General features: G+C 36.0%; 1 protein-coding gene across 3 annotated transcripts in view; it reads right to left on the bottom strand.

Annotated features, from left to right (window-relative positions):
- The window catches only part of SLC25A12 (solute carrier family 25 member 12), a 48,776-nt gene that overhangs the window by 11,275 nt on the left and 12,793 nt on the right, over nt 1-24,708 (bottom strand). For all 3 annotated transcript variants that reach the window (XM_027678564.1, XM_027678565.1, XM_027678566.1), the window contains 9 exons: nt 18,615-18,754; nt 15,735-15,881; nt 14,492-14,630; nt 13,108-13,201; nt 12,445-12,529; nt 6,684-6,768; nt 6,071-6,229; nt 2,836-2,888; nt 2,562-2,642 (listed from right to left, as the gene is read on the bottom strand). In XM_027678564.1, coding sequence (XP_027534365.1) covers nt 2,562-2,642; nt 2,836-2,888; nt 6,071-6,229; nt 6,684-6,768; nt 12,445-12,529; nt 13,108-13,201; nt 14,492-14,630; nt 15,735-15,881; nt 18,615-18,754 — 983 coding nt within the window. The remainder of the gene's footprint in view (nt 1-2,561; nt 2,643-2,835; nt 2,889-6,070; nt 6,230-6,683; nt 6,769-12,444; nt 12,530-13,107; nt 13,202-14,491; nt 14,631-15,734; nt 15,882-18,614; nt 18,755-24,708) is intronic.

The following is a 24,708-nucleotide window of genomic DNA, read 5'->3' as shown; positions in this document are numbered from 1 at the left end:
GAATTTTTTTGGTTGCTGTTTGAGGACTGATGTGGTATGTGGTATGCACAGTGTGTTTTTGGACACCTTGCAAGAGGGAAGGCTTCAAAAGCATGGAAAGCCTCTGCTGTAAACTCTAAAATGGCCGCAAATACAACTTGCTCATCTGGCTCATCCACTAGCAGTTCCACAGTAGAAATGATGAAAAACTGCATTATTGCTGTTAATGAGGAGATGGTTCAACACTAAACAGAGGCAACTGACAGTCAGAGACAGTAATAAGAACATCTCTGAGAACTACATACAGATATAATGCTATTTCTTCTGATGTTATGACAAGGTAAAAAGTATATTTTAAATTTAGTCTATATTTATAGTGCACTATTAGCAAGACATTTAAGTGTTGAACAGTAAAGAAAAGCCACAAAAAAACCAAGTTACCCAAATCCGGATGCTGAAAATAATTTTGTCATGTATAAACCCCAAACAATCCCATAGTAACCCATCATTTTGAACTGACAAAGAGAAAAGGAAGAGAATAAAGGAAAAATGAAAATGAAAGGTAGCATCACCCAAACACAAAGCACAGAGCCTTGTGTGCCCCTGCACAAGGAAATGGAGTAAGCTTACTTGTGGCACTTCCTTGGATGTAACTATGGGATGTTGGTTACATCCCATAGTATTTTGTAGAAAAACAGTACAAAATGAACACCAAAAGTGCAAAGATAACACTATTTCAGAGCAAGTCAAAATAGAAAAGGGCTGTCACAATGAGGATGGAAAGATTTGAGGATAAAAAAGACTAACATCAACGTGGTCCTGCTTCAATGAACTTACACTTTCAGACTCCTAACTGCATAAGCTTGCCAATAAAAATTCTGGTATTTAGGAAGAAGTGGAATTGCTAAAATGTAACTAAGCAGCAGTACAGACAGAGAAATCATCAAGTGGTAAGATTATCAGATGATCCAGAGGAAGCTACAAAGAAACACCCCCCAGGTTGCTAAACTGTGGCCAACAGCTCTTCTATAATTTTGTTTAAAATTTTCCCAGATTGAGTGAGATGAATATTATCTTGAAAAAGGAGACGAGAATATCAGCTAAGACAGTCAGCTAGAACAAAGTGTTGTGTTTGGACAGATTACAAATCTGCTCAGCTTCACAGAAACATCCAAATTTCTGAAAGCTTATCTGAAATTCAGTTTCTCCCCAATTTTTGCACGTTCACTACAGTCAGACAATGAAGTTACTTTGAAAAAGAAGTACCTACCATGAAGTGGAAAAGCCTCTAATGTAGAATGAATTTAATATTATATATTTCAGTACAAAATAATGTAAAATAATAAAATTATCTGATGTTTGTTTTTAATTATGAATTTAAACACAACACAGAGAAAAACACTAACGAATGATATTTGCTTCTGTTATAAATGACCTGTATGTGCTTTCTCTGTTTCTGAGCTTTCTAGAAAAAGGTTAGTCTTCTGCTAGCTACACATTATAGCTGCTTTCTCACATTTCTCAGAAAATAAACTTTGTACACTGACAGGTGAAGACTCAACCATGTACCAGGCTGTCAAATTCAATCAGGCAGAACTATAAGCAGCCTCCCTTCAGGGCTGTTTCTTTGAATTAAAAGTTTGCAGAGGTCAACAACCTTTCTGCCCCAGGTTTTGTTGTAAGCTGAGGAGGTTTTATACCAGCCTGTCAGCCTACTCAACTGGAAGTTATTAGTGTTCTCTGCTACAAAAGAAACCTGTCTCAAGCCTTAAACATTTTATAGGGTTAAGAACTGTAGGAGAATCCCACAAATGAAATTAGCCAATGTGCAAAAACAAAAGAAATCTATCATCAATATCAATTCAAACCACTTACAGATTGCTAAAACATCCACTGAATTTCAACCCTCAATCTAAACAAAAACATAGCATGTTTTTTAACTGTATTTAGATGAGGGATGTAATTAGCATCTGGAGTAACACAGCTACATTTTATACAAAGTCATTTAAATGGACAATTCACTCGTACCTGTTACCTGAAAGGTAAGGCTACATCATTCATTTTTTCCACATTTTCGCAAACAGAAAAAAAAATTCATATATAACAAGTTAGAGAGGGTATTTCTTTTTCCTTCTTAAAATATTCAGCAAGAAAAAGATTTTTTTTAAACCATTTTAGCCACCTCCACCCCTGCCCCCAAAGGAAACTCAATCATGTCTATAATCCATTTTCAAGGAATATCTGTATCTTCCCAAACACATGATGAACAGCAACCAAGTAGAACATATGGAAAGGGAGAATAGGCACCCTCTCTTTAGCCTTTGTGAATAAAACCACTGCTGAAACTGAAAGTTACATACTGGGCCAAAAGAAGAAGTTTAAGCATGTAATTCCAAGGAAACTTAACTCAGAAGTATGCAAAACTTTCCAAACAGAAAAAGTACTTGTTTTAGTTCTTGTGACTGGGAGAAAAAAGAACACTCCTGTTCAAATTGACAAAGCACACTCATTAACTGTCATTCCAACTATTCTGCACATGACTGAGAATCAATTTTTCCTAGGAATACAGGACAGATACTTACACAGCCTCCAGCAAGGACCTCTGCAGGGAATGGAATGGAACCATCTTTCGTAGTAAATTTGTCTCTGACAAAGTCATTAACCTAATAAAGATACAATATATTACACACTATTTTAAGTTATTTTTCCTCCTTATTAATATATATCGAGTACATCTGTATACATATACATTAGAGTGCTTGTAAGTGGTCATCTTTCACACATTTTAGGAAATAAATCCTGTGCATGTTAAAAAACAAAAGGATGCCAAGGAGAAAAAAAAAAAAAGATACGTACAGTTAGCTTAATAGCCTTTTCTGGAGCAACACCTATCAGCTGTGGTAACAAGCCTATAGAAACAAAGACATCATAAGGCAACATTATCTTCCTAATAGAGAAATTAGTATTTTATAAGTGCTGTACAGAAATGCCTTTCTGCACAGGGGATATCCTTTGAGGTGGACGGCATTTAAGCATGGGATGCTGCTAGAGCACTGCATATTCATACCAGTACAATTTTATAGTACAATTTCTGTTGAAAATAATAAAGAAAAGGGTGACCAGATCTGCCTTCCTCAACTAAGTCAAGCCTGCTACTGCTGCTGTACAGAAGGAAAAAAAAAGTGTAAAGACCAAACATACACCTTGGATATGCCTACTACATAAAAGTTTGTTTGACTTTTTTAGCCCCTTAACATCATTTTCCCATGCAAAGGCTTGCAATGACTTTTTAAAATAGGAGAGCAATTGTGAGATATACACATAACTATGATAAATTATCAAATCACTTTTACTTGACTCACTAATCTGAGTTTTCTGAAGGCTCCAGTCCACTAAGGATATGAAGGATTTTCCCCTTTCAGTTCAACATGGTAGCATGAACTTCTTTAAATCCTATTCATATTAAGCATTTTTTATCTCACTAAGAGGAAGTATTAGTGGATAGAAACTGATTTTGACAAGGCCCTTGCTCCTGGAAAACAGCTATTATCAAAATGAAATGTCATTTGACAAAAGCACACACACTTTTCTAAGAACTAATAGATTTAAGAAAAAAATCAGTAGATGGCAGTCTTAACTTCCTAACATACCACATTATAACTACATCTGCTATTTTTAAATCCATTTTCTCCACGGTCATTTTGGCATATGCACAGACTATAAACTGAAAAGGCTTATTTTTATTAGATGTGGTCACTTCCTAAAGTTATTCCATAATTATGGAACATCATTTTGTCAAAAGTGTTTGCCAGTTAACTAATAAAAAATCCCACAGCAACAAAACTGTCTCGATGCAGCTTTCCACTATTTGTTAAGTAAAAAGAATCACAGCTAAAATTTAATTTTAAATGTTCAAAATTCCCAAAGTACTCAGCCTGCAGAATTTTTATACTACTTTCTTAAAAGGAAACTCAGAACAAATGCACCTAAATAGAAAGTGCAGTAGTTAATGTATGCAGTGTAGTGTTTTCTTCCAAAGTAGCACTTTCTGTGCGATTTCCAGACTTACTATGCTGAGGAAAGGTAGTTATTAAATACAAAGAAAGGCTGATAATAATGAAAAGAAATGGTGCCCTCCCAGTCTGAATCTCTGATCTACCATTAAAGGCAACCCAGTTCAGCAATGCCTACACTTAAAAAACCCAAAACTACCACACCAAAAACCACAAGACAATCCCCCCACTCCCTTTCATGCTGAATTCATTGGGCACACACATTTGGTGTGCCAGAGAACCTGGGACCTGCATGGTCTAGTGAGGGACTTTAGAAGATACTTCATTAGTTCCGAAGTTGGATGCCAGGACTCAAAAGCATATTAATTTTCTTGACCAAAAATTGTAAGTTTTTTTAAATTATGGTATTTCCAGTATGCATTGAGTTCTATCTTTTAAACTGCAGTAAACAACTACTGTAGACTACCATTACATTAGAGTATATATGTATCGTTATATTACAGTACAATTAGGATAATCCAGCTCAGGAATGTAAGAACCATAAATGTTTCTGCTGTTTAATATACTTTCACAGACCATCTAATTCTATGCATCCAAAATCTTAGCAACATGCTGACCATTAACTGTAACATTTTCAAAACAACTACATGAACTTCTTACACTAAACAATCTTAAAGACAATTACTAAACAGACTACTAAAAAGTTTAGCAAACTGACATTCTTTCAAACAAGTACATTTCTTCTTTAGTGTAAAGCAATGCTTTTAACTCATCAATGGAATCATCATTAGTTTCAAAGTGTTTGAGAAAGGTTAGAAAACCAAATTAAAAAAATTTAATTATCAGTTCTAGATGCTCCTGTGCAAAAATGAGGCATGGGGGCAAGAGAAAGAAAACAGTACTGTAGAACAGCACTATAGAAATAGTCTCATAGATGTAACTCAAAGACTATTTGCTTTTGTGAAAGATTTAGCAACAAAAAAGGAAAACAATTTACAAGTAAGATGTAATTTTCAGAGACTACAGATATTTCATTAACCTTTCACCACCTTATTCCTCCCTTTACTCACTTTCATAGCAAAATCCTGCAAGACTACAAAACACTCTTTAGCCAGAACCCACAGACTTTCACATGTATTTAGATACTGTCCTTTACAAAGCAAAATGCTGTGACCATCGCAGAAGTGAGTGACTTTGCTCCAACCAAAAAAAAAAGGTGTGCCAATTAATAAATACCTTACTGACCCTTAAGAAAACTGTGAACTTCATTAAGTTATGTGAAATTACAATTAAAAATAGAGATTCAACCAAACATCTATTTCAGAGAACTGGCAAGCACGTACCCTTTATGTATGTAAGTCACTTTACCAATGTGATAAAAACTCTTTCAGAATCTTCTAAGCTAAAACAAGATATTAGATAACTTCCAGTCTAACTGATAAGGAACTGAATTCTTAACCTGTATTTTAGAGTTTTACTCTTTTTTTAAATTACAATTTTCTGAGTTCCACTGTTGATATTTTAAAGTAAAATAGAGCAAAATAATTCAACAGCAGGATGCAATTTTTGTTCATGGGATAAAATCACAAAACAAATCCCACTACCTGCAAAAGAATGAGGCATAAGATCTGGTATCCAGTTTACAGGTACATTTCAAAATTACTGTCTTTTGTCTCTTAAGAAAGAAATATTTGCAGTAAAATGGATGTTTATTCCTCAGACGGTAATCCACTCCCAATGTTTGATTCGAGCCAAAAGTTGCAATTCTCAATTTGTGAGGTAACAATCATGTCCACAACACTTATACCCCAAAAATTAGGACTTTAAACAACTTAAGCAGCAATGAGTAAGTCAGTAACAACAACAAAAAAATGCCCAGTTTTTCCCAGCAATTGTTTATGATGAAGGGTGCTCAATGGAAGATGAATATTGAGCTCTGAAATGAAAGCAAAATTGTACATAAAATCAAGTATCCTGATTTTCCCATAGGAAACTAGCTGTTGAGGTATTAGAAAAAAGGGAGGGGGGTCAGAAAATTACCAACTTGATATATATACACCTTTTTTTAATTCACTTACCTCTGTAAAGACCAAAAAAGCCTTCAAAACGCAAAACCTTTTTAAAGCAGTCAAAGCTGTTTTTATACATCAACTCTCCTACAACTGAACCTGTGGAACGCTGATTCTGCATACGAGTTTTCACCAGGTCTATGGGGTACACTGCAGTAGCACCAACAGCTGTAAGAAAGCATTTGGAGTATTATTTCTGCAATGTCATTGCTGGTGTAGTATGTAATTACTGTGATGATTTTCTTCAGCATTCATTTAAACACAAAGAATACGTAAGCTGGTAAGATATGTTGGAAGCAAGAAAGAGCAATACCAAAGGTCTAGAAAAAAAGTCTCAAGGAGAATGGATCACACTATTAAATAAAAAGGTGTGTAGAATGAAGAAAACCAATCTGAATTACAAATAAGGAAATTTGTTACTGGAGTAGAGTTTCAAAGGACTGTGGAGGGATTCTAGAACACAAGTGATAAGGAAAGAAAGGGAATAGCACAATCAAAACGGTTCCATTATCCAATTCTTCACATGTATAACCAAGAAATGCACCTCAGATGAGATCAAATAGTCTGGTGAAAGTGTTAAACTAACCCAAGCTTGAAAACAGAAAGCAGAAATATTACTCACCTCCAGCAATTGAGCCCAAAGTGAACCTGTAAGCTGACTCAGCTGCCTGGAGCCAAATAGGTCTGCCTACTTGTCCAAAAGATTGCTGTGTGAGGAGAAAAAAAAAAACCAACTTGAAAATCTGCATGGGAAAACATGGCTTTTATAATGTTACAAAAAGAACCTGATAAAAATTGGTAGCTTTATGTTAAGGAGGAAGAAAAAATAATTACTATATTACACCTAATGAATGAACCATATTTTTCAAATAATCCTTTTAGAAAATATTCTTCCTTTCATATTCCTGGTTGTGCTAAAACCAGCACACTAGTAACAACTATGGTCAAGAAAAAGAGATAGAAACTCAAAACAACTTTGCTATTTTCCATTCTGTTGCCTTTGAATTTGTAAGGCATGGAACCCCGTTTTGACTCAAAATATCTCAAAAGGAATTCAGTATCTCACAGACAGGGTCCATCAGCACAGGACATACTTTAAGATTACATATACATTAATGCATAGCATAGATATGACATTTCATGTTTTCAAAAGAAGCAGAAAGTCAATTATTACCCAAAGAATTCTCCACAAGACTTTTTCAGGTAGTTGTTAATTTACAGATACAATGCTGACCTCACTCATTTCAATGACATACACTACTATAAATGTGTTAGTGTTCTAAATAGATACAAGTCTGCACAGAAAGTATCTGCAGAGACTCGTAATCATACTATTAGATGGCTGTTAGAAACAAGGTAACTGATAAACAAGATGTAAGTGTTCACAAACTTGTACTATAAAGTATGCAAGACGGGCCAAATTTTCTTCCAACCATAAACAAGATGATTACTTATATTATGCAGTATAATTTGTCGGGGCCACATAAGGGGCCAAGATATTAACTGTTAAATTCCATATTAAAGCAGATACAAAAGTCTGATTCCCAAACACAAGCCTGTTTTTCTTAAAAGTACCCTGTATTGTTAGCAGATGTGCTCCTGACAGCACAGCTGGAATGTCTACAGACCCCAGACTGCCACAGGAGGCTTTGCTCTGAGGCATATTAGGAACTCTTCACAAGGATTATCGCTGGCACACTTCCCAGCTAACTCACCAAGGCTACTGATCTAAGGTACGTTCAGCTCTCTGAAGCTCCGAAAAGTGAAATACCCACTGTAGACAACACAGACCTCAGTGCAACCTACTCTGTTGGGACTGGTGTTACACTGGGTGTGCAAAAACCTGCCTTTACTGCATAAAGTTACACTGTACATACACAGTGTAGGACAAAAGCCTATGAGATCAAGATGAGATAATTATCTGTAAAGAAACATGAATTATATTGTATACAATTTTTCCACAGAATAAAGATACAGCTAAAACCACTTCCCTCCACAAGGCATTTTCCTCCCCCACAATATAGGTAAACAGAGAAGAATAGTGAAATTCTAGGTAGCCCCGAAACTGCACATGTGGACCAGCAAAAAAAAACATAAATCAAATGTACTGCTTTTACAAGCAATTAGAAGCAAAAAATTTGAAGAATATCCTCAATATTTCAAAACCACTATAATTTCCTATTAAAAAAATAATAAAAACAAAACCATAAAAATAAATTTAAAAATATAGATACAAACCTTTTGATTCATGTAAATGAAAGACACATGGAATAATATACCTCAAAAAGCCCTAGATGCAGAACTAGTTCTTCCACAAAAATTTTCTCCTAGTTTAGCACACCTGCTGCCTTTCAGCTGTTTTAAGATTATTCTTTTTTTCTAAGCTTCACATGGCTCTCATCAAAATCTAATCATTGCATTTAGACATTAATCTTAATGAATACATCACTGAATGTTAAAAATCAAATTCTTTCTGAAGGAAATGTCATTTTTATATTATTAAATAAGTGTTCACAAAGTTTTCAGTTTACTTGTGTGTTCAGATGGATATGTAAATGAGTGTAATTAATGCTATAGCTTTCAAATCATGAATATTTATAAACAGAAAATTACTGTAGCTGTCATCCCCATAGGATATTCAGCTGCTAGGCTTTAAAAAAATCTTACACAATGAAAAAAAACTGACAATAAAGTAAACATGGTTGAAAGCAGGCTAATTTTCATTTCTACTAAATCTATATAGAGTGATTTTATGTAAAAATTTAGATTTTTCTTTACAAAGGAATTTTTAAATCACATAAAAGTGATTATAGAATTGGTTTCGTTTTCCAGGGACAGCTGGACCTAAGTGGGATGATATTTGCTCTTCATGAAGGAATATCTTTCATTTTGTCAATACAGTTAAATAAGTTAATATAGGGTTCACTTAGGATAAGGTCTAATAAAAGACTGTTCCTTATAAATCAAAGAAAATGGAATTACTTTGCTTTCTGCTGTCTGGTCTTAACACAGAATGTAGAGTAAGATGAAAATATAATGTATTACTTTAAGATCGTGAAAAGAGTATATTTTTTTCTAGTGATGAGTGAAATTTTTATCAGTGAGTTCATTTTATAACAGTGCCAAGCTATGAAGGTAATTCTGAAATGTAAAATAAATCAAGTCAGTATTTTTTCTACTCAGAAAGATGAGTAAAAGGCACTGATTAAAACTAAAGTTGTCAGTTAGGAATGTTGTTACAAAACTTCATCAAAAATATTTCTTATTAGCCTGGATAAATGTTGAATACACATTTCTGGGTCAATCCATTCCATCATTCTTGTCTCCAGGAATCCACGGGAAGACAGTTACCACTAAGTAGGTTTTGGACACTTATTGGCTCAGATATGTCTTATCACTGAAGGACAACAAAGGACAACAGAGCAGTAACATTAAGAACAGACCAGACACTGTGTTTCAGACCAATTGTTTGAAAGAAAACTAAATGATCAAATTCAGCTCTAATAACATAACTAAAATATAATCAAAGTCCTATATATGAAAGACTTGCTATGTTCTGTATAGGACTGTTTTTCAACCATATCAGTTGAACTAAGTCAAGATTTTCCTGTCACTGCTACATATCCTAGATCTCATAGTGGATATAACTGCTTAAAGGAACCTCTTTGCAATAGCTGAGAAAGAAAAGACTTTATAAATGCAAGCTTTCGTTTTCTGGGACCCCTCATTGGCTGGCAAATACATGACATCGATGTGGCAAAAAAGGCCACAGTGGTGGTCACTGTGCTGCGACTTTATCTCAGACCACGTGCAGCAGTACTGTCAATGGCATCTCCAGGGTAGGGAATCTGAATTTCACTTTATGAGAGACAGCATGGCTTGGAATGGCTGACAAAGGCATTGCTGCCAGCTGCATGTCCTCCTGCCCCAACAGCCCAGGCAGGTGAGCTACTTGGGAATCAGTTCCTGAATCACTGCAATTCAGGAGCAGCATTTTAACACAACCCATCACCAGTGTCACAAACGGTGAGCTGCAAGATGTGATTGCTCAGCAGTTCATTTCTAAGAAGCTCAGCTATCTTTGTGCAAGTGAGGTATGGCCCGGGAGCAGAATCCAGCCCAAGCCAGGCTATGCCCACCTGGGAATCAGAGCCTTGGATATCTCGACAGGCATTCCATAAACTCTTAACACAGACTCAAAGAGAGTGAGCTGGACACTGGAAGAAATTGGACACATTTGTTTAGATACTGGAAGAAATTTGGAACCTTCAGGGTGAAAAATTATATTTATCTACTGAGATGTACGCAAAGAGGTACTTAGTCAGCACTGTGCCATATGTTCATACGAGATGTGAAGACCTAGATAGCCTCCTTCCCTTTGTATATTACTGGGGGAAAGGGGATGTGGAGACATCCCTGCAAAATGCACCAGTTCAGATGAACACTACTGTCTTTTCTTGTCTTGATCGAGAATGTACAGTTCAGTGTGGAATTGCAATTTCTCATGAAGTTCTAACAGTAAAAAACAAATCAAAGATTGCACATCAGAAACTTTTAAGATCAGATCCTACTTTTTGTTATGCATAATAACCACTAATGTGCAACTGGCCTATGTATATTATGATTATGCATCCATGTAATTCAGCATGTATGCATGTCTTCCGTTCTGAATCTGATGTGTAACCGTGTCAAGGATTTTCTTGAGTGCATTACTATCTCTACGTTATTAACAGTTAACTTCCCCTGAATCCTGTGAGAGCAGTCTCCCATTAAATGCTTCAGGAAAAGGATTTCCCTAAAATATATTTTGCATGGAATGGAATAGAATAGAATATTTCTATTAGCAGGACAGCAGATACCCCATTATGTTGAGAGCTTCAATAGCATCAGCACTTCTGATCCAAGGTTAAGGCAAAATTTAATCCACAACTTAACTACCATTAGACAGATCTGCTTGCAAGAGAAAACCTCTCAGACTGCTGAAAAAAAAAATACAGTGAAGATAAGCCCCAAAATCTAGATTTATTTTTAACACAACTTGAAAGCTATACCCTTGAAAGTGAGCAATATGGTATCTAGTAACTGTGGTGGAAAGTCTAAACTTAAGCTAAATGCCTGCATAATGTTTGGCCCTATATCTTTAGTTCTTACCATTGTTTAAAGAGCCACTGAAGTAAGAAACTATTTATAGTCAACATCCTACTGCACAGCCTGGAACTCTTATGCTGTACTATACACGTATATGTTTATTAAGGAAACTATGATAAAAGCAAAGCTAGCTAACATGAATCTAAAGGTCTGGTGAAATAAAGGGTTAACATTCTACTATGATATTTTTCATCTTCTAATTCTACCCTTTTCATCAGTCCCAATACATTTGAGCTTCTCTTCTACTGTCTTGATCAGATTGCCAACAAGTAAACTCCAATTATTATTTCAGATGAATGGTTAAGCCAATAATTTCATCCCAGTTTTCAAAAAAGACCACATTTATAAGCTTTCATTTAATACTCATATTTTTTACTACCTATATTGAGTTTGTGTGGCAAGGCTGGGGTGGGGGGTACAAGAGTGGCTTCTGTAAGAAGCTGATAGAAGTTTCCCCCACGTCCGACAGAGCCAATGGCAGCCGGCTCCAGGATGGATCCACTGCTGGCCAAGGCCAAGTCCATCAGTGCAAGCAGTAGCACCTCTGGGAAAAGGTATTTAAGAAGGGGGAAAAAAAAACAATGGCAGCTGGAGAGAAGAGTGAGAACATGGCAGAGAAACAACTCTGCAGGCACCAAGGTCAGTGAAGGAGGAGGGGAAGGATGTCCTCCAGGCACCAGAGATTCCCCTGCAGCCTGTGATGAAGACCACAGTGAGGCAGGCTGTCCTTCTGCAGCACATGGAGGTCCACAGTGGAGCAGAGATCCCTCTGCAGTCCCTGGTGGACCCCACACAGGAACAGGTGGATGTGCCCAAAGGAGGCTGTGACACCACAAGGGACCCATGCTGGAGCTATTCCTGAAGGACTGCATCCCGTGGAAGGGACCCACAGTGGACCAGTCCATGAAGAGCTGCAGCCTAAGGACTCGTGTTGGAGAAAATCATGGAGGGATGTGTCCTGTGAAAAGCCTTTTCAGGACCAAAAAAATGTATTTTTGGTAAGGAATCCAATCTATACATGCTTATACCTAAACTGGCCATTCTTCAATATGACATCTAATACCTCGTTTAGACACATACAGTGTCTGATAGTCTGCCCTGTTTCTATCCTTACAGCAATACACACAGCATGTTTCACTTGTTAGGAATCTGTTAAAAGTGTATTAATCTTATTTTTCATTTGCAAGTACATGCAAACATTCCCATAATTTCAACAATTGTATTCTTCTACCCACCTGCCTCTGGAGTTCTGCCAGGTTGTAAGGTAATGCACCTTCAGCCAGTGGTGCTATTCTCTCAATATCTGCCAAAGTTAAGCGCCTTTACACACGGCAGAGAAAAGCAAATTACGGTTAGATATAACATCAAACATATTCAATACAGTATTCCTGGCCACCCCCCCACAGAGTATATCTGAGTTTAAAAAAAGACTGTCATATTTGAATGCACACCTAAGAACTCTGCTACACTGCAATAAAGAATGCTTGGAGATTAAGGGAGCTTGGGTTATTCAGAAGCGAGTTCTTGATTACTAGTAATAAGGAATTTAATACGTGAGTTAAACTATTTCTAGCTATTTCTACCTAAGATCTTGTATGCATTAAAGATCCACGCAAAACATCAACCAGTGCATTGCAGCCTTTTGGAAGTACTGTGTTTTATACTGTTTTGCTATTTCATATGTATACCTATAATAGAACAATTAATAACTGTGCTTGATATACACAATCCACTTACAAAAGCCCTGCACACACCAAAATCAGTTTACACTGAACAAATTACTGTAACGAAATACAATGAAACATAAAACTTTTTAAGATTAAGACAAAAATATGTAGTTTTCACACAGAAAACAGAAAAATAATGATTGCAAAATGATAAAATAATCATTATGTTACCCAGTAACACTGTATAAATCTGTAAGTTGGTAGAGAATATCTATTTCCATTGGTGTAACTTGTCCAAAGTGGATTGCAGAGTGGGTAAATTCCTCTGGATTTAAAAGGGAAATAGAAATATAACAACTAGGTTATTTGTCAAATTTCCTCTTTAAATGGTCACAAATAACTTTAATATCATAAAAATGAAGTCTATCACCAAGAAGCAAAATCCATAATGCAAAGGGGAAAGATATCTTTAGGAGAACATCTATCCTGAAACAGGCCTTTGCAACACAGAGCAAATCTGACTCTGCAACTCTGATTTATAGTAAGAATTCATCAAAAACACCAAAACTCCTTAAATGAGAAAGCTTAATAAAATGACCCCCACAATTTGTGATTCTTGCTTCTGAAGTTCTGCAAAACAGAACAGGATAGAATAATGGTCCATTATTCACAGCATTAAGGGCAACTGACTCATCTACTGCCATCCTGTCCAGACTTCTTCCTCTTCTAGTTCTGAATGACCCCAAGCTTGGGTATTCATCCAGCCAAATTAACGAGTCTGAGCAGTGAAAACACAGCAGCCTTTTCTCTCGGCACAAACCTAAACAAGATGTATTTTTGCATCTGTACCAAAAAACATTGTTAGGCAATTTGTTAGCACAATTTGGAGGATGAAAACAGGAATTTTATGCTTTCCTATGCAGAGCACAGGAATATAAGCCAAACAAAGAAGAAAAAGAAAAAAAATAATTTGGCGTGTTTTTACCACACAATGATTTGGCTGGTGTCATTCATACAGGTAATAAAATTGGTGATAAAATCTGCCATAACATGACTACAGAAGCAATCCACTCGTGCCTGTGGCAAGACTTAGATATGGCAACCTTTCACATGCACAGGGATTTGCCATGTACTAACAGACATAAACGGTATATAAAACCACTCAGGCAAGTAAGCACTTATGAGGTTATAAATTCATAAAATTTTTCTAAAAAAAGATTTAATAATGAATAAAGTAACTAGACCAAAAACAACGCAGAGATTACTCATGATGGATCTTAAAACTTAACCCATTTTACCACATTCTCCAGGATCTCTCTATCTCTAAGCAACAATGCATCTCTTTCAATTAGATATATATAATAATATACTGACTTGCAGTTACCCATTCAAACTAATAAGGGCAACACAACTTCTGCCAGAATCTTCTCTTTAATGAGCTAACTGAAAATACTTACTAACCTATGAGGATGAAAATCACTCACAGCTACAAAAAACACTTCTACAGCAGCCCTAACCTTGCATACCATTGTAGCTTCTGACTTGCATTAACCATCACCAGATTACAAAATTGACAGAATTAAAAAATTAATAAAATGTAGGAAATATACTTTACCTTTTGTGACTTCAATATCTCTTCTTGTACCTGCTATATTACTGTATATCTTCCTAACAAGATCCATGTTATTCAAAAGGGCATTAAATGCATTGAAAAAGGAGAAGCTGACCTGATGAGAAACAGTTCCACCAGCTACCTTTAAAAATGAAATGAATGCAGTTAAGTGCTTTAAGCCCTTCTACAACATCTAATTACAAATTATAGAAACATCCATTTGAGCAAATTATGAAAGAATTAAAGTTATCCTTCTATTCCTGTAATTTCAAGATATTTTTAATGGAAATATGAGGGGAGAATTATTAGACAGGATACTATTTTTGTAGTAAAAATTGAACATCAGGAAACAATTAGGAAATAATCATGTAAGTAGATTATTGTTCAATATATCTGATAGACACACTAAATGTGTCACTGAGTAATTTTCTACAAGAAAAATGCATGCAAATGCTACTTTAGATAAAGGTACTAACTGACTGCTGCATCATGTACATCAATGACCATCTACTTCACTACAAAGCCTAAAATTAGTAGATATTCTATATTCTATGGAAGACAATATGCCTTATTAGTAAGGCAAGGCAAGATTTATAGGTAAAATAGTAAGATAAAAGTAATTACTTTATCTTTTATCTAAATTTCATTCTTACATAATTTTCATACTATTTAAGTTTGTAACTTGTATGTCATTACTTTACCTACAGATCTTGCCAAACTATCACAGTCGTAACCATTCTACCTCTAGAATCTACATACTGATTTTCCAAATTCTGATCTGAAAAAGAAAAGAATGCAAGAGTATATAAAAGGACAAAACTGTAAGTAGTCTCCAATTCCTGAGATTTGTCATATATTCAAATATAAAAACTGAATCCTTTTGTCCTAAATTATTTCCATGGGACTTGATGATTTTAAGGGTTTCTTCCAAACTAAATGGTTCTACAATTCTGCAATTCTTTCTTTGCCAAGCAAAGTCTGCCCTGCTCTAGTGGAAAGTACAGTAGACTAACTCAAACTGCTTCCAATGGCACTTCAAACATGTAAACCAGACTGCCAACCTTTTCACTACTGCAGCCAAGGAATGCTGCCATGTTTCACCCTGACCACTCTATTATGAAGTTTATAATCTCTAGCACCAAGGCAGTGACAAGCAGGTAGACAACAAAGTGGGAGAGAAGCAGAACCATCTTAAAGCATTACAGCTAAAAACTGCTGAACTCAAGGCCCTTTTTTTTACACTTACAGAAACTAAATTTTCTTCCACAAATGGAGTTAGCATATGTGAGCGAATGGTAACCATGATCTCATTGAAGTCCAGCCCGGTTATCAGACCAGTTTTGCTTTTGTCCTTCAGAGCAAAGGCTTGTCTTGCATGTTCTGACTGCAGCTCCTAGAATGAATATTCAGAGACAGCACATTAGAAACAAATTCTGTAACTCGCTGTTCACAAAACTTTCACTAATTTCATCGTCTTATGCTGCAATAGGTCTGTGCACATAGACCACAGCACAACTACAGTTTAAACTTCAAGACTAGCTCAACTAAAACAAGAAGTCTGCATAATGATTCTATCCACAGATCATTCCTCTCTCAAAGAAAAGCCTCAATTCAACTGTAAGGAAACATGCACTTTCATTAAATGATTTGAGAAATAAACTTCATATACCCTTCTCCTGTCTGCTATCTATTTCTTTATTAAGTACTGCTAGAGAAACTTCTGGTATTGATCTTGAAGACTCAAAGTGAGCTGATCTCTTACACACCCAAGATGAGATATGACTGGGCTATTATAAACTAACTCATTGAAAAGTACTTGAAAACAAACAGGAGGACAGTGAAAATTATATAATATAGATTTAGATTGCCCCAAACAGCTATCTTCCATAATGTCAGAAATGGTCATTCATTTCAGGCAATTTAAAACTCCTATACGAACTGTAAAAACCTTCATATAAAGCACAGTGGTAACCTAACCTCAAGATAATAATGATGGTTGTAAATTCTATGTCCAGAAAAAGTTGTTTCCTTCTATTCAAGCAAACAATAAAAGCACATTCAGCTGTCATTCAGACCTCTAGAAGCTGCTAAAATAATAACCATGTTCTAACAGACAGTAAGAAGAGGGCAAACCATCTGGCTTATATCACCTTTGCAGTAATTTCTCAACTCTCATAAACTCATGATCAAGGTTTTCTAGATCAGGGTGCAACAAATGTGCTCTGATCCAAGTCCCAAACCCCAAAAGATGCCATTAAACCAAATGAGAAAAAACACCTGATCTAAAAGAAGGGATAACAATATCCAATTTGTGTACGTATTGAAATTACTGCAACTCATACTAGCCTTCCCTACTAAGGGTTTTTATTATATGATGACAGTAAGAGGTTACTTTATCTTACATGGCAGTATCTTGGAATAATAAACATAAAACCAGAATAGTTATTTATCACTTTGCTCTGAGTTCCCAACAAAAGGGTTCTTCTCATTAATAATCTGGGGGCTCGTTTCTGCACTCATGTCCTGGGATCACTTAAAATATGTAGTATCAAACATAGGACACAGTTTGTTACTTCAAAGTATCAAGTTATACTGCAGTCTTGAAAGAACTGTGCCAAACTCCAGTATCTCAATATAGACTTCAGTTCCTACAGTTAGGTATGTTTTTCTAGAGTCTGCTCTAGATCAAGACACATCTCAGAATAGGAAAGACATGGACGTGTTGGAGCAGGTCCAGTGGAGGGCCACAAAAATGATATAGGGCTGGAGCACCTACCCTATGAGAAAGGGCTGAGAGAGCTGGGACTGTTCAGCCTGGACAGCTGAAAACAGAAGGATCCTGGAAGATCTTACTATGGCCTTTCAATACTTAAAACAGGGCTTATAAGATGGGGACACACTTTTTAGGGCTCATTGTGGTAGGGCAAGGGGTAATGGTTTTAAACTAAAAAAAGGGTAGATTCAGATCAGATGTAAGGATGACATTCTCTATGGTAAGGGTAAAACACTGGAACACGTTGCCCAGAGAGGTGGTAGGTGCCCCATTCCTAGAAACACTCAAGGTCAGGTTGAACAGAGCTATGTGCAACCTGATCTAGTTGAAGATGTCCCTGCACATTGCAGGGGGGGGTGGACTAGATGACCTTTAGAGGCCCCTTCCAACCCAAACTATTCTGTGATACCTATTTTTATCCTGGACAATAATTGCAGATGTCAAAGCACATTATCACTCCTTACTTTTAAGACAGCGCATACAAAACTTTTTTTGTACCCAAGACCAGCTCTGGAAGTGCATGATCTATTTTTCTTCATGTCTACTAGACAGAAAATTATATCATGAGGTGATCATTGTATGTTAATTTATGGAATTTAGTGCAATTACCTACAATTCCGTCAACTCCTTTTCCATGAATTACAATGTAAATTCCTCCTATTTTCCTCTTTCTCTATCCTTTATAACTGACATCTTCCTTTACTTCTTTCTAGTATAATGTTCAATTCATAATGTTTTAACTGTTAACTTTTTGGCTTAGTACAAACTGCAGTTCAACAAGTGAAATCCTTTAAAGCCCAATTCCTAGAGGATGTTTCAGCAACATCTCAGGAAATCAGATTTACCTCCTGCAAAGTTGGCTGCATTTAAGACTTAACTCCCAATATATGTGCGGTAGCATGCACGCCAGTGCTGAAGAAAAGTATTAGGATAACGTTTATAAAACTAAAAGAAATGTTACAGAACCTAAAACCTCTATATGGGAGGTTATATGGTCAATAACAACTAGCTATATTAAGGATGCTAAGTTTCTCTGGTAGAGCTTAATTTTGCTATTAAACTCCTAAGACAGAAAAAGTAGACCCTCAATCCAGTGTAACAACAATCAGTAAAATTGTTAATTCCGTAAACAGTATGTTTAGTCCTATTCTTCGAAAGGATGGTATGCAAGTTAAAGCACAAAGTGTACACACTGCTTACAATGGAGAAGTAACAGTTCATCATAACTGTCAGGATTAGTATCAGATAAGGATTACCGCTACCAGAATAAGCTCAAAATTTATAATGGTATTAGTGTATTAATAGAAGTGAAATGAGTTTCAGTTCTACTTTGGAAGAAGGTTAATAACTGACCTGAAGAAACTGAGTGAACTCTGAATAGTTAAGATGCTTCTTCCTGTTATGTCCAAAATGCAGTCGAATGAACTCACAGTCCCAGTTGAAGGGGATATGAAGATGAGTAAGAGTTTGTTCAAATATTTCTTTGACATTTGCTTTGGGGGAGGGAAAAACAACAAGTGAGCCTCGGGGTACAATAAATCTACAAACATTCCAGGAAGGATACAAACAAATGATGATTTCAGCAGCTGTTTAAGAAGTGTTTTAGCTTGTTAAGAATAATTGCTAAATGAACCTTTACAGACCTATAAGAACATATTTGAGACACAATGTGATACTTTTTGTATTACTGCATAAAACCTTGGAGTGAGTGTTTTATTTCGTTTTAATTAAGAAGCAATTTCTCTCATACATGACAAATAAGAGCTATTTTGCATTCTGATATAAAAATCAATAGTGGTTCTCTGTCTCTGCCAGGAGTCAAATTAGGCCCTTTATCAAGAGCACGAATACCTGCATTACAGTCTCAGGCAATATTTGTCATACTAAGTATGGTTTGATTGAAACTTCATTATTACAATCACACTGTCTGAATATGGCTATTGAAGATAGGTATAAGAAATGACATCTAAAACGTATCATTAACTCAGCAGAAAGCACGTTATTAGATGCTTTTGATAAGGCCTTAGCACAAAAATCAAATCCTATAAAACATAATTGATAGTCTCAGTTATTAAAATGTTTTAAGATAAGTGAAGATAGAGATGTCCTCTTTTAAATGAAGTAAAGAAAAAAACTGCCCTTTCAGATTATGGAATTGTCCACATGTATACTGTACAACTGAAATCCCAATGCTAAACATATTATCTGAATTTAGTCAAAAACCTCATCTGAAAAACGGCGTGCATTATTCATACACAGCATTGTCATGCTGCAAACAAGCCTGCTTTTTGTGCAGATTATTCAACCACATAAACTGTATAACTGGACATCTACCCATATCATGTGAACACTTTTCAAAATTTACCTCATAGTACCTGAAATGGTTTATCAACCTAGAACCTGATGACAACCAAAATAAAATGTGGTATACAGTTTACATTTAAAGCAAAGTACAAAATATTTTAGCTGAAACCACACCTTTTATATGTTTAAACAGTTCTGCTAAAAGACCAAATGCAACAAGATCCTTAATTATCATCTGATAACTCTATCAAGAGCTATTTGTTTGGAGTAAATCTACTGCTTTCTCTATGCTAAAAGACTACTTGATTCACTCATTGTTTCAATTCAATAGCCTTTCTACTAGTTCTAGATCAAATCGAGGCAAACCACTATATGGTTTTATGTTTTCAGTGAAAAAAGGAAGGTAAATGTCCAGAATATATGTCTTGGAAGAGGCACATACAAAGTAGGATTCCTTGGCTAGATTATCTGCTTTGCAGTTAGACTGAGATTACATATTCAAAGGGCAGATTGTGGCTAGTGGTCTAACTGTAATATAACCCTTACTTAAAGGTTAAACACAGAGTATAGTCAAAAACTTACAATTAAAACCAGTTTCCACTGCAAGGTAGGCAAAAGGAGTTGTTAGGGTAAACAAGAAGCCTAAAAAACTGTTCTGACTACTTGTAACTGTCCACTCATACCTAGTCACCAGTATCAATGTGCAAAGTGAGGGTTAAGAAAAAGAAAGTGATAAACTATTTTATTTATCAACGAACCAAGATCTGTAAATTCAAATTCCCCACCTGCCACTAATTCACCGCAGCTTCTGACCAAGCTACCTGGAGTCTTCATGCACTACAAACACAATCAGGTCAGTGCAGCTCACTGTGGAGTCTGCAAAACAGCACTGAACTGTGGGCAGTGAAGAAGACAGGCCTCCTTCACTGGGTCTGTTGGCTTGGCTACTAATGTACAAATAGGGTGCCAAGCAGCAACTACCTACATGTCTGTATAACTGATTTCTAATAAACACCAAATTCCCCTAATGAAAACTTAGGAAAGAATGTGCTGAAGCAGCCAGAGAATTTAAATCGTATTTTCACTTGTTTCCGATAATTGCTTCTTTTAACCTTAGACAAAGGTTAAAAAAAAAAAGGTCTTTTTTCTTAAAACATTTCTTCTCTTATCCATGCATGTTCATAGAGATAGATCTTTCACTTACTTTTAATGAGACTCAAGCCTCTAGTGTTTTCATAACTCTCACTCCAGCATTTAATTGTGTACTACTTAAACCAAGAATCTTAACCTATTATCTTCATAAAAACATTTATAACTAGTCATCAACATATCATAAGTCAAGATTCTTCAGCACATAAAAATAAGTTAAATTAATAAATTTATATTCAATAGTTGAGCGTATTAGTACTTGAAGAATTCCAGAAGTGGCTAACTAGCTTTAATAAATGGTCTCCAGATTAGCCTGTTGCTTCTCTGAACATTTGGGTGCCTTATCCATTTCTCTTCCACAGGCATTCACACCCAGTAATGTATACTGTATGTACTACAGTAGTCTGGGTTTAAAGATATGCTCTTGTATCTAATGCTTAATTAATTCCATGTTGGCTTTGTTCATGAAACACTTGGAGTACAGAGGCAAAACTGTGTACTTGTTCTGGACAATCATAGAATGGTTTAGGTTGGAAGGGACCTTAAAGATTACCTAGTTCCACCCCCTCTGCCAGGACACCTTTCACTAGATCACATTGCTCAAAGCCCCGCCCAGCCTGGCCTTGAGCACCTCCAGGCATGGGGTAGCCACAGCTTCTCTGGGCAACCTGTGCCAGTGCCACACCACACTCACAGTTAAAACCACAGAAACACTTAATACAATCCTCCAAAGCCATCTGAGATTCTCAAACACCTCTCAACAGGTGCTAAAATTTACTATGTCTAGCCAAGAGCATGGGTGCTTTCTTCACAATATATCAAGAATACCTTTTTAATCCAATTTTGCTGGCTATTCTCTTATACTAGAGGAAATAGCCATCACCATAGCTAACAACTTGTGTGATGAGAAGCAGCAAACAGACAATCACATTTCAGAAATTATACATAATGTGATCACCACCTGCATTTTCACCACTCTGAATTATGAAGAAATGTTTAATTTTTAATTATTTTTTCCCCACAGTAGAAGCAAAGCATTGACAACAAAAACAGGTAGCGTTAAGGTACAGAAGCTGGGTTTGCCCGTTTTTTTTTATCTCCCTCAGAAACCTGTTCACATTTCTAAATTAAGATAAACTACAAATGTTTCAAATTTCCAACAGAGCTATTCTGCAGGGGGCAAACAGCAAATCACTTTTAAAGCCTTTCATTTTAGTATGACATTTTACAGAATGCATTCATCATCTCTGTCAATACATGCTGCTCATTTACGAATGTCTTCTACTCTTTGCTCACCTTTCCACAGTGGAATTCTTTCCTACCGAGCTGATAACTTTCTTTCCAGGCTTATAGGAGCACATTTTCTTCTCAGATGGCCATACAAGTCAGCAGCCTGATGACACACTCAACTTACCATCAGTGCCAGGAACAATAAACCTACTACTCTAGTGCACTAGTACATTACCTCCAAGGCGACACACATTCTCACAAGATTGCTGCAGAATTTCCCCACCCAATCATTTCAAACAAATTATAGATGCCTGGAGCAGCTATCTGCAGGCAGCATACACATGGTTGGCTCAACCTCCATCAAACATTCTTACCTATCAGGCTCAGAAAAATGATATGAGAAAACCAAAGTTTCTAGGCAATACTCCATATCATATAAGGAGAAAAAAATACTTTAAATTATAAACACTATGATGTCTTATTGGTGGCCCACTGTAAGGATGAGCTCAGTACTCCAAGTAAACCTTGAGGTAGTACCTATTATTTATTTTGACTTAGCAGCTCCCCAAGAAGCAGAGTGGAAACCTGACACAATTCCAGTGCCAACAATGTGTTAACAGAGCTTGCCATTGCTTCTCACCAGCGATGAAACATCAATCATGCTCGTTAGGGACACAAAAATATAAAGTGGCAAGTCTTAAGTAGCAGCAAAAGCATACTAAAGGTTTGTTGTTTATCAGGGTTGTTTTGCAGTTTCTTCTCTCTACTCAGTAATCTACTGTCCAATTTGTAGACATTTCAGGCCTAATGCACATAATGTATTTTAACATTTATGTTGCTGGTTTTCATTATTTCCGCAAATAGCATATTTTCACTTTGAAGCCTAAAATAAAGAACCACAGTCAAAGGCAGAAAGACTTTTTTGTCTTTCTGTGGCACCTGATGCCACAGAAGTATATTAAGAGTGATCCAAATGTAAGTAATACAATAATTACTTTGACATGAGAAAGCCAAACTAGAAATAGCTACATAGTATTTCTATTTTTATTTTAAAAGGATTAGTGATTCTATTTAAAGTTAAGATTAATGACAGCCTTAACAAAAAATTCCTTTTCTGTTCCCTGTTGTTGAATTATGGTTTTGAACATAGTATTATTAAGGGGTTGCCACCCTGCATTGTTCACATGTATTTAAAACTGTGGTTGAAGCCTGAAAAGATCATACCAAAAAAAAAACCAACCAAAAGAAAGTGGTGTTTCCTACATCATCTGCATGTGTTAAGTAAAAGACACCTTGAAAACAGGCAACTAACAGCTACCAGGAGGCCAAAAAAATAGCAGTTTTGGTTTATAGCATACTTAATAAACACAGTGTTTTTCTTATATCCTCAGCTCTGTAGACATGTGATTGTATTTTTCTGTTTACATTATAAAAGGTTTCCAGCCTTTATGGTTGCAAATAATATTTTAAAACGCAGAACTTTTATGATTAAATCCAAATCCTAGGATTTTCAATCCAACTGCCCTTTCAGAAACAGTGGAGAAGTGAGCACTAGGAGTGATCCATGTTTCCTGATGCTCAAAAACAAAGCACTAATAACAACACATATTCAACTCCTTTCTCTTGTTCTTCTCGCTCACCTTCTTCCGGTGTTCTCAAACTCTATGTCCTGATTAGGGGAATCCCGAACTTTCTCTCCCAGATTAAAACTGGTTTAAGAAAATAGATGGGCAAGACTTCAGATTCACTGTACACCCAACTTCTGAAACTACTAAATTGATGTTTATTATTTCAGTTCACCAATATCATATAATTTTCAAATAGTTGCATTACTAGGCATCTGATTGCCTTCCTCCCCCCCAATACTTTTGAAGAAGATGGCTATTATACTCTGCAAGATATTTGTAATTAGATTTTGAGCTGCAGGATGTTTTTAAAAGCCTTATCTTCAGTTCCATAAATATTTTCCAATCATCTCCAAAATAATTCTGAGTGCACAAGAATCACAAACATATTTCAGCTCTATTTTTCTATCTGTATCTGTATGTGCATTTAACTAAAAAAGCATCTCTGAAATTCTCCAGTTTATTAGAGAATGGCTTTCTTTGTGGTGAGTCTACAAGGAAGAACAGCTGGGAAAAGGCTTGAAAAAGTGATGCAGTCCAGATCATTGTATCGTGTGCCAAAGAGATAAATTACAAAGCATCCTTTTACTTCCAGTTAGACAACCTGTTTTTCAGAGAAGTTTCAGTCATAGTCACAGACTTCATCTTTTAGCCACAGTAAGGATTATCTGCTTCAACATTGGAAAAACACAAATAGCTTGAGCAAATTCAGGTGTGCTTTAACCTGAATTCAGGTCAAAAGACCTGCACAGAAGAGAGATAATATTCCTTAGTACAACAGTATAAATTTTATGGAGTGTTTTCAAATATTTCACTCATGTGAAGCAGCTTAGTCAGTTACATCCCATGATCAAAAGAGCAAAGCACTTGTCATTTTTCTCTGGTCAGACAGAAACCCATAACAAGAAAACAATGCATGAGAAAAAAATCACTTTTCTTCATCAGCTTTAGCTGTTACCTTTTAAATATTTAATGGTTAATGCAGTATTGTAAGGGCTCATCAGCAACACATTTTGCATAAAATATTCACCTAGGAAGCATTTATGAAGATGTAGAATCACTTGATCAGGAAAATACATGCTATTTCTCTATTTCTACATGAATTAAAAAGTAACAAACTACACTATCAATTGTATCAC

This window comes from Neopelma chrysocephalum, unplaced genomic scaffold, assembly GCF_003984885.1.
Source record: "Neopelma chrysocephalum unplaced genomic scaffold, ASM398488v2 Primary Assembly neopelma1_44, whole genome shotgun sequence".
NCBI classification, from domain to species: Eukaryota; Metazoa; Chordata; class Aves; order Passeriformes; family Pipridae; genus Neopelma; species Neopelma chrysocephalum.
The sequence above is the reverse complement of the archived record's forward strand: the minus strand, read 5'-3'. Positions and strand labels throughout refer to the sequence as shown.